The sequence below is a fragment of the Crassostrea angulata genome, chromosome 3 (genome assembly GCF_025612915.1).
Source record: "Crassostrea angulata isolate pt1a10 chromosome 3, ASM2561291v2, whole genome shotgun sequence".
NCBI lineage: Eukaryota > Metazoa > Mollusca > Bivalvia > Ostreida > Ostreidae > Magallana > Magallana angulata.
The window spans coordinates 36869093-36880721 of record NC_069113.1 but is presented as its reverse complement, the minus strand read 5'-3'; the positions used below and the strand labels follow the sequence as shown (position 1 = coordinate 36880721).

The 11629-nt window shown below is 32.6% G+C and overlaps 1 protein-coding gene across 1 annotated transcript in view; it reads left to right on the top strand.

The window, feature by feature from the left end:
- The window catches only part of LOC128176602 (sodium/calcium exchanger regulatory protein 1-like), a 33491-nt gene extending 21862 nt beyond the window's left edge, over window positions 1–11629 (top strand). The window contains exons 3-4 of the mRNA XM_052843045.1: window positions 10943–11044; window positions 11194–11629. Coding sequence (XP_052699005.1) covers window positions 10943–11044; window positions 11194–11244 — 153 coding nt within the window. The 3' untranslated portion in view covers window positions 11245–11629. The remainder of the gene's footprint in view (window positions 1–10942; window positions 11045–11193) is intronic.

The window sequence follows — 11629 nt, the reverse complement described above, 5'->3', positions numbered from 1 at the left end:
TGAATTAATGATTTAAATTGATTCCTTTTATCAAAACACGAATTTCTGTCCCCATTAAGGATCAAGAGGGCTGGCCCCTAAAATATTCAATCATTTGTATCTCAAAAATGATCAACAATTTTAGATTGGTGTAAGAACTAAAAATGTTGGTATTCTTAAGACCTTTTCAAAGAAATCAAGAAAAAGGGGCTGGCCCCTTAAATAAGGGACCAACGCACTCATAAACTCTATTACAAATAACTTAAAAACGATAAAGAATTTGAAATGCATTATAGAAACAAAGTTGTTGATCGTACCAATATTTATTAGAAAAAATCATTGCCACGCCCATTTATTATGTAATTAGGGATTTTTAAGGGCCAAAGTAATTAAACTTTGACGTAATATGTCTAGAGAAGGAAACATATTTTGTTAGGCATTGTAGAAGAGAAAATGTTTGCATTGATGATTCAAATCGATTCCACTAACCAATACACTAATGTTTGTCCCCATGAAGGATCTAGAGGGCTGGCCCCTAAAATATTCAATCATTTGTATCTAAAACATGAACAACAATTTTAGATAAGTGTAAGAGCAAAAAATGTAAGTATTCTTGAGAACTTTTGAATAAACTTAAAAAATAGGGGCTGGCCCCTTAAATTAGGGGCCAAGACTCTCGTAAACTCTATTACATATAACTTAAAAACGATAAGGATTTTGTAATGCACTATAGATGAAAAGATGTTGATCGTAACCATATCAGTTTGTAAAACACATTGCCAAACCATTTAATGAGATAATTAGAGATTTTAAAGAACCAAAATCTTAAATCTTTAATGTGCTGTAGGTGAAAAAGCGAAACACTTTGTTAAACATTGTAAAGGATATTGACAATCGTATCCATTATCTGAAAGAAAGGGGTTGAGGGTGAATTTTGAAATTTCATTAATATTTTAATCGTATCGTTTAACAAATTGAACGGAAGACCTACTCGTTACTCGTAACGAGATCGTATCTAGTTATTATTATTATTATTTTTTTCCAAATTTTGTGCACGCGATTTCTCGCAAACCATTCAACCGATTTCAATCATTTTTTCACAGATGATGAAACGTGACTTGAATTTTATATGTTTTTGAAATTGTTGACGTCGTCACTTCCGGTACCGATTTACGGCCGATTTTGTAATTGTTACGACCTATTTTGTGCAGAGATGATCTCAGAAACTATCAGAGATATGAGTTTGAAACTTTCAGGATAGGTAGAGCATAGCTCGAAGTTAGGCCCTATTAAATTTGATGCCAGTGGCTGTATTCCGTGGAGCTCACTGAGGCACGAAATTTGGGTACGAATTTTCATTCAAAATTTTCATACGTTTTGATCTGTATCTTTTTATCAGTTGATATTTTGTTAAGACATATATAACAAAAGTATTAGATAATGAAAAGTTCTTTCCAACAAAATCAAGAAAAAGGGGCTGGCCCCTTTATTTAGGGGCCAAGACACTCGTAAACTCTATTACAAATAACTTAAAAACGATAAAGATTTTGTAATGCATAATAGAAGCAAAGTTGTTGATCGTACCAATATCTATCAGAAAAAACCATTGTCACGCCCATTTATTACATAATTAAGGATTTTTAGGGGCCAAAGTACTTAAACTTTCACGCAATATAACTAGAGAAGTAGACATATTTTGTTAGACATCATAGAAGAGAAAATGTTTGAATTAATGATTTAAATTGATTCCGTTTACCAAAACACGAATTTCTGTCCCCATTAAGGATCAAGAGGGCTGGCCCATTAAATATTCAATCATTTGTATCTCAAAAATGATCAACAATTTTAGATTGGTGTAAGAACAAAAAATGTTGGTATTCTTTAGACCTTTCCAAAGAAATCAAGAAAAAGGGGCTGGATTAGGGGCCAAGGCACTCGTAAATTCTATAACATATAACTTAAAAACGATAAAGATTTCGTAATGCATTATAGAAGCAAAGTTGTTGATTGTAGCAATATTCATCTGGAAAAGTCATTGCCACACCCATTTATTAAGTAATAAGGGATTTGTATACATTATCTGAAAGTGTAGGGGGGGGGATAATTCTGAAATTGTATCGATTATTCATGGTATGATTTAAAACAGAAATCGCAAGGAAGACCTACTCGTTACTTGTAACGAGATCGTATCTAGTTTTTTTTTTCCAAATTTTGTGCACGCGATTTCTTGAAAACCTTTTGACCGATATCAATCATTTTATCACAGATTATTGGGTGTGATCTAAACTTCAAACATTTTTCTCATTTTTTGTGTCGTCACTTCCGGTACCGATTTATCGGCTATTTTGTATTTTTTTACGACCTATTTTGTGCAGAGCTGATCTCGGAAACTATCAGAGATATGACTATGAAATTTTCAGGATAAGTAGTCTATAGTTTGAAGTTGTGCACTATTATGTTGTTTTACGCCAGAGGTGCCATTTCTTAGAGTTCGTCTAGGGACGAAAATTGGGTTCAATTCTTTAATCAAAATTTTTGCACGTTTTGATTTGTATATTTTTATCAGTTAATATTTTGTTAAAACATATATAACAAATGTGATTGAGAATCAAAAGTTCTCTCCAACAAAATCAAGGAAGAGGGGCTGGTCCTTTCGTTTAGGGGCCAAAACACTCGTAAACTTTATAACGAATAACTTAAAAATGATAAAAATTTTGTAATGCGTAATAGAAGCAAAGTTGTTGATCCTAACAATATCTATCCGAAAAAACCATTACCACGCCCATAAATGACGTAATTAGGGATTGTTAGGGGCCAAAGTACTTAAACTTTGACGCAATATATCTAGAGAAGGAGACATATTTTGTTAGACATTGTAGAAGAGAAAATATCTGCATTGATGATTCTAATTGATTCAATTAATCAAAAGACCATTGTCTGTCCCCATTAAGGACCTAGAAAGCCGGCCCCTAAAATATTCATTCATTTGTATCTCAAAAATGAGCATCAATTTTAGATGGTTGTAAGAACAAAAAATGTTAGTATTCATGAGACCTTTTGAATGAACTAAAGAAAAGAGAGCTGGTCCCTTAAATTAGGGGCCAATAGACTCGTAAAGTCTCTTACACATACCTTAAAAACGATTAAGATTTTGTAATGCATTATAGAAACAAAGTTGTTGATCGTAACAATATCAGTTTGTAAAACACAATGCCACACCCATTGATGACGTAATTAGAGATTTTAGGGGACTAAAATCTTAAATCTTTAATGTGCAGTATGTGAATAAGCAAAACACTTTGTCAAGCATTTGGAAGGATATTGACAATCGTATACATTATCTGAAAGGGAGGGGTTGAGTTGAAATTCTGAAATTTCATTGATATTTAAATGTTATCGTTTAAAAAAATAAACGGAAAACCTACTCGTTACTCGTAACGAGATCGTATCTAGTTATTATTTTTTTCCACAAATTTTGTGCACGCGATTTCTCGAAAACTATTCGACCGATTTCAACCATTTTTTTACAGAAGATGAGACTTGAAATAAACTTCATATGTTTTTTAGATTTTTCCTGTCGTCACTTCCGGTACCGATTTATCGGCCATTTTGCACATTTCACGACCTTTTTTGTGCAGAGTTGATCTCAGAAACTATCAAAGATATGACTATGAAATTTTCAGGATAGGTAGTCTATAGTTTGAAGTTGTGCACTATTATGTTGTTTTACGCCAGTGGCGCTATTTCTTGGAGCTCGCCTAGGCACGAAAATTGGGTACGAATTTTTATTCAAAATTTTCATACGTTTTGATCAGTATCTTTTTATCAGTTGATATTTGTTAAGATATATATAACAAAAGTGGTAGATAATCATAAGTTCTTTCCAACAAAATCAAGAAAAAGGGACTAGCCCCTTTTTTTAGGGACCAAGAGACTGGTAAACTCTATTACAAATAACTTATAAACGATAAAGATATTGTTATCAATTATAGAAGCAAAGTTGTTGATAATACCAATATCTATCAGAAGACATCATTGCTTTGCCCCATTATTACGTAATAAGGGATTTTTAGGGGCCAAAGTAAATAAACTTTGACGCAATATATCTAGAAAAGGAGACATATTTTGATAGATATCATAGAAGAAAAAATGTTTGCATTTATAATTTAAATCGACCCACTTATCAAAACACCAATGTCTGTCCCCATTAGGGATCTACAGGGCTGGCCCCTAAAATATTTAAACATTTGTATCTCAAAAATGAACAACAATTTAAGATGGGTGTAAGAGCAAAACATGTTTGTATTCTTCAGACCTTTTAAAAAAAATCAAGAAAAAGGGACTGGCCCCTTTAATTAGGGGCCGAAAGACTCGTAAATTATATTACAAATAACTTAAAAACGATAAAGATATTGTTATCAATTATAGAAGCAAAGTTGTTGATAATACCAATATCTATCAGAAAAAATCAATGCCACGCCCCTTTATTACGCAATAAGGGATTTTTAGGGGCCAAAGTACATAAACTTGGACGCAACATATCTAAAAAAGGAGACAAATTTTGTTAGACATCACAGAAGAGAAAATGAAAATGTTTGCATTTATGATTGAAATCGATTCCACTTATCAAAACACCAATTTCTGTCCCCATAAGGATCTACATGTACATGGCTGGCCCCTAAAATATTCAAACATTTGTATCTCAAAAATGAACAACAATTTAAGATGGGTGTAAGAGCAAAACATGTTTGTATTCTTAAGACCGTTTCAAAGAAATCAAGAAAATGGAGCTGGCCCCTTTAATTAGGGGCCAAGAGACTCGTAAATTCTATTACAAATAACTTAAAAACAATAACGGTTTTTTATGCATTATAGAAGCAAAGTTGTTGATCGTAACAATATATCTCAGAAAAAATCAAGGCCACGACCATTCATTGCGTAATATGGGTTTAAAGCGGCCAAAGTACTTAAACTTGGACGCAATTTATCTAGAGAAGGAGATATATTTTGTTAAGCATTGTAGAAGAAAAAAATGTTTGCATTGATGATTATAATCGATTCCATTAATCGAAGCACATATGTCTGTCCCCATTAAGGATCTAGAGGACTGACCCCTAAAATATTCAATCATTTTATCTCAAAAATGAACAACCATTTTTAGATGGTTGTAAGAACAAAAAATGTTAGTAATCGTGGAACCTTTTGAATGAACTCTAGGGAAAGGGGCTGGTCCTTTAAATTAGGGGCCAAGAGACTCGTAAAGTCTCTTACAAATACCTTAAAAACGATCAAGATTTTGTAAAGCATTATAGAAGCAAAGTTCTCGATCGTAACAATATTAGTTTGAAAAACTCATTGCCACACCCACTGATGACGTCATTAGGGATTTTAGGGGACTAAAATCTTAAATCTTTAATGTGCTGAATTTGAAAAAGCAAAACTCTTTGTCAAGCATTTGAAAGGATATTGACAATCGAATACATTATCTGAAAGGGAGGTGTTGAGTTTAAATTCTGAAATTTCTTTGCTATTTTAATGGTATCGTTTAAAAAATTGAACGAAAGACCTACTCGTTACTCGTACCGAGATCGTATCTAGTTCGTAATACAGTTTACGAGTGTCTTGGCCCCTAAAGAAGGGACCAGCCCCTTTTTCTTGAATTTGGTGAAAGGAACTTTTAATTATCTACCACTTTTGTTATATATGTCTTAACAAAATATCAACTGATAAAAAGATACAGATCAAAACGTATGAAAATTTTGATTCGAAACCTGTTTCCCATTATTGTGCCTCAGCGAGCTTCAAGGAATAGCGTCACTGGTGCAAAATAAATGAATAGTGCACATCTTCAAACCATGGTCTACCTATCCTGAAAATTTCAAAGTCATATCTCTAATAGTTTCTGAGATTAGCTCTGCACAAAATTGCTCGTAAAAAATTACAAAATCGACCGTAAATCCGAACCGGAAGTGACGACAACAAAAAATTCAAATAGATATAAAATTCAGATAATGTCCCATCATCTGTAAAAAAAATTGTCGAGATTGGTTGAGTAGTGTTTGAGAAATCGCGTGCACAAAATTTGGGGAAAAAATAATAATAAACAGTACGAAAACAATAAGGTCTTCCGTTGGAAACGGAAGACCTTAATAAAATTAATTTTAAAATTAATGATCGATGAAGCATATATTTCTGAAACAACTACTCAAGTCTTTCGAATAAGGCAGTTCCTGTAGGTGCTTGCACGACAAAGAATCCATCACTAACGAATACCTCTAAAATTAACAAAAGTACCGGTATTACATGTAGTATACATTGCTGACTGTAAATTCAAGGATTTACATTGACACAAATCTAAATATCTGTTTAATTAATTTATTACACCCCCGGTCCGAAGGATAGGGTGGCATACTGCTCTAACCTGGAGTTTCTGTGTGTCTGTCCGTAACAGATTTTCGTCAAAGATTTCTCAGCAACTATTAAATGCAAATGCTTGAGAGTTTAGAACACTCTTTGTTTAGGTATGCCATATGATGGGATTTATCTTTGTACCAATCAGACGTCAAATTCACCGTTAAATGACGACTTCGTTTGTCTCAAACTTAAATTATCGAGCAAAGCGTCATATCGAAAATCGCAGGTGCTTGAAATATTAACACACTCTTTGTTCAAAGATGATGGGATTCATTTTTGGACCAATCAGACACCAACTTTCTGTAAAATGAAGATAATATTTATTTTTAGTCTAAATTTTCGTCAAAGATTTCACTCGGATTTCTCAGCAACTATTGCTCGCATTTGTTTGAAATTTTAACACATTCTTTGTTGTGATATGTCATAAGGTGTGATTTATCTTTCAACCAATCATACATCAACTTCATCAACTGTCTGTTAAATGACTGTTTATTTTTAGCCTAAAGAATCTGGGGGAATAAGCCGTTGCAAATGCCCACGACCTTCTCATACCTCTAATAAGAAGTAATAAACGTACGAGTTAACTGGGCATTTAAACAGTGGACAGTATTGTCCAAATGAAAATGTCCAAAAAGGCGTAACTGTTCTTAGATTTTATAGTATTAAATTTACATATACTTTAAATTGGCAAATTTGAAATGACAATCACGTACTCATTTAAAGAGTTTAAATACAAAAATGTTGATTACTTTCTAAAAATATTTTATTTACTAATTTACCTCAGTCATCATATACAACCCCTAACGCAGGGGAGTCGACAAAGAGTATGGGGGAGTCGATTCCACCATTTGTAGTAGTCGATTTTTTTCCGCTTCGGAAACAAAAGGAATTTAGCTAACACCTTTTGTATAGGTATTTAAAACAAGTTTATCCAAAAAAAAAAATAAATGAGTGGCGTCGGAATAAAATTGAAAGTGGGGGAGGGGGGGGGGGGGCTAGACTTGTACAAAATATTGACAAGCAAAAAAAGGTCTTTGGAATGTATGAATTTGCAAAAAAAAGTTAGCCCCCCCCCCCCCCACCCCCCGGTTCCAACGCCTATGATATATACCACACGGAAGACAGCGGTAGTCAAACCACTAACGTATAACAAGGGGACTTGTTATTCGTCACTGGTAATACTTTGTGTTGGTCATTGGTCCGAGTGGTCTATGTGTCTTCTGGTACAACTACTATGCTTTTTCTTTCACAACAAAACACGCATTTGTAATGTGATTTTCCTGTCGATACAATTGGAAGTGAAATACATGCCTAGTTAATCGTTGAATTTTCATTAGGCGCACACTGTACGTTTGACTTAGCTTGTATCTGCATATTGAGCACAACTACATGCTTTTGTCCAGCGTATGCCCTGTTGTGTTAACAAGACTCTCAAGGATTCAGAGATGGAATGTTTTATCTTTCCATTAAATAGTTTCTTACATGCACAACAACCATCTGTTTACAATATGAAATCGTGCAATCTTAAAGAGAATAACATACATTTCATATTTTATAAAAGTAGTAGAAACGCATATCAAATAATTTCAAGTTATTATTAGCAAATTTTTATTTATTAAGAAAAGAAAAGAAAAATTCATTTTAACAATGTATATTATTAGGTATAAAAAGAAAATTACATTTTAACAATGTAAACAAAAAGATAACCAAAAAAACCCAAAACGCATACGATTCGAACACCCGCTTTTACAGTGACATTTGTTCAAAGAACTCCTCGCTTACCACTACACTGTTTAGAGGGTATAATACAGATGATTGTATTGTTATCAGTATTACGCAAACAACTGGACTAAGCCATTTAAAGACCAATCTTAAAAATTAAAAGAAGAAAACTTACTTTTTACCATAGAGTGGGTTTTCGTACCATTTTTTGGAAAATCGAAAAAGATAGACGTTAATATGTGTTATCAATATTCGTTCTTTAAAAAATGGTACGATGACCCACTCTATGAAAAAATATAATTTGAACATCCGATTTCTATATCATTTTGTTGCCAAATTATCATATAACTATTTTGTTGTCTTATTAACAATTAAATGTGAAGTTACTTTTTGTGGGTTATGGCAGCACTGAATGTATATGACTACATATGTTTGATAAATGTAACAACAGTGAAATTTGTTAGAAAAAAATGTTAGTTTTTTTAATGGACCTATGTGGTTTTTTGCCTCGGCTTATTCCCCCAGATTCTTTTTGAACAAAATTTCTCTCAGATTTCTCGGCAACTATCAATCGAAGATGCTTGATATTTTAACATACTTTTTGATAAAGCTGCTTGGTCCGATTTTATATCAAATTTTATGCAAGCTTATAAACGATGGTTATGCTAAGTATATGTATAATAATAGACCTTGCAGTAGTTTTCCCAGTCAATTAAGCCAAATTTCAATGAAGAAAAATACGTACAAAATTTGCTAACAAAACAAACGTCATAAAAGGGTACCGCGTTATTTCGCCTCATGTTAAAGTTCACCCCTGACGACGAGACGGGTATGGTGACATCACTCCATAAAGGTCGTAATGTTCAGACAAATTACAAATAAACATGTGTACATTTTGTTCGCTAATATTTCTGAAGTTTGCTTTGTTTACAATCGATGCATAGCAAGCGGGTTGAATAACCCAATTATTCGGGGGACGAAACCAAACGGTTTCCTTTACTAAACATTCCCGTGATGCATTTTGGTTTGTTTTTTCGTTTGCCCAAAAAGAAATTATTTTTGTTTACTTTGAATATTTCTTACTTTGAAAAGAGACTGATTCTGCTGGTGTAAATAGGAGAAAGTCCATAACTTTTTAAGATAAATGGTTTGTATAGAAAAAAATTTGATATTGTAATAACAAAACAATCGGACCAAGCAGCTTTAATTAAGGAAGGAGTCTTGTCTTGTCTGGATTTCGACTTCCCTTTGTATCAAAAGTATATTTGATTAAATGTAAATAAAATCAAAAAGATCACATTTTCCTTTCTTCCTTCTATTACTCAACTTAGCATAGAGATAATAATAAAGGTTTATTAATAATTTAACAAGGACTACATGTATACTTTTGTCGGCGACCTGACGTAGGAAAATATCACGTTTTTTGTAAGAAACACTGTATTTGTGAGACTATTTTTCATTTTATAACAATAACATTTATGCTGGATTTTTCAACTAATATGAACTAAACATAAGATACTTGGGTTTCAGAACGTGTATTTAAAATGCGATTTTCCAATCAAATTGCATTTTCATTACCTTTATAAGCGATCATTCTATAAATAGATTTGTGTGAAAAAATCATTTAAACAGGATTTTTTCTCTTATTAAATGGTCAACATATTATCTTTCCTGTCAAAATACCTTTAAATAAAGTCCTTAATATATAAGGTGTAAAAATCAGATATATTTGGAAGCATAGAAAAATAATCAAAATAACTTCAATATTTAAGAAAATAAGGAAAACTCCTTCCTTAAGGCTTGACATATGGTGGGATTTATTTTTTAACAAATTTGATGTTAAATGTAGACTTTGCTTATTTTGTATATTCACGTCAGAGCGGGGGTATCACTAGCAAACATTGGCTCACAGCTATACATCTTGTTGGACCTCTGAATTTTTGCATAAGTTCTATTAATCTTATGATTGGTTGTTCAATGCTTGTATTGTCCAATCCATGATGAAATAGCTTGCAATACCTTGATTGTTGAAAATAATTCAATATATCTCTAAGATTAAGCTAGGTAAACATCATTTACTTTTTACACAAATTTTATTTATATTCGAACCACAATTTACGCATGATCAAAAAGAATCCTAGGGTGTCCGATGCATGGTGAAATCATCATACTTTCCTGTCTACGCAAATGTTCCAAAATTATATATACTTGTATAGTCCCTATCTAATTAAAAATTAAGATAATCTCTATGCCAATTCACGCAATTGTAAGGAGAAAATATGATCGTTCATAGCATCTCAACTCAGTGGAACTTTTAAACAAACATACTTTAAATATAGTAAGCCATCTCAATTGCTGCATACTGTTACGCGATATTTTTTTCTAATCAACATCGTTTGGTATATGGAAAGTTTCGATTGCTTTGGTCAACGAAATTATTTCCAGTGAGCACCCCACGTGTTAGTTTCATTTCACATAAATTGATCGTTATTGTTTTAAAAAGAAAACAATAAGAGAAAAACCTTAATCGAGAATTCATTTGGTTTTTCAATCTTTTAGAAGAATTCAGATAATTCACTTTAGTAATATATAGTTATGGCTATCTCAATTTTAAGAGGGTCGGTGTGCATTAATGCATCAACCTCAGGATAAATGCGTTTCCGAAGTGAGTTGGCCATATGAAAAAGTGAAACACATGATTAATCCTTTGTTCGTTACCGTAAATTAGACTTATTTTATTAACTGACAAAGAATCATACAACTAATATACGAATGCCATATTTGTATCATGTGTCGTATGTACACGTACATCTTTACCTTACCGTAGGTAACATACAGAATGGACGGAGATGCACTAGAGGAAATTCAGCAATACAGTGACTACGAGGCGCTGATCTCGCGAGAAGTCAAAGGCAACGAACTGGTGTCTGTACGTAGTACTATACAGTCTAATACAGTGGACTCTCCATCTGCATTTATTAACTTAATTAATTGTGAGGTACTGTGACCAATTTACTTAAGACCCAAATATCATAACTTTGTTATACGTTTCAGACTTTTCTTTGTTATACGTTTCAGACTATTACTGGAAAAGGAAAGAAAGCCATCATCCGGTACAGAAAACTTTAGCTGTAAAGAAGCATTAACTAAATTTACCCAGATTCACTCTTCTCGGAAAAACTGAAGTTATGCCAGCTAGTTTGCAACACTTACACATACATTGTGAATTAGTTGCGTAGTACTATGTTTCAAAATTGCATTTGATATTATCATTCTTTCACATTTTTGAACTTGGTTCGATAAAATGAAAAAAGAAAATGGATTTACACGTGTAATATTCGCATTGTCTCTGTAGAACCATAGCTCTTTTAAGGTGGCTTCCTTCACCGTGAAATATTTTCTCAAATCAGCAGAAATTTACTTGATTATGATATATATTATAATGGATAAGAAGTATTTAAGTCATATGCAAAAAAAAAAAACAAATAATAAAATGTGCAATTTTGGATGAAAA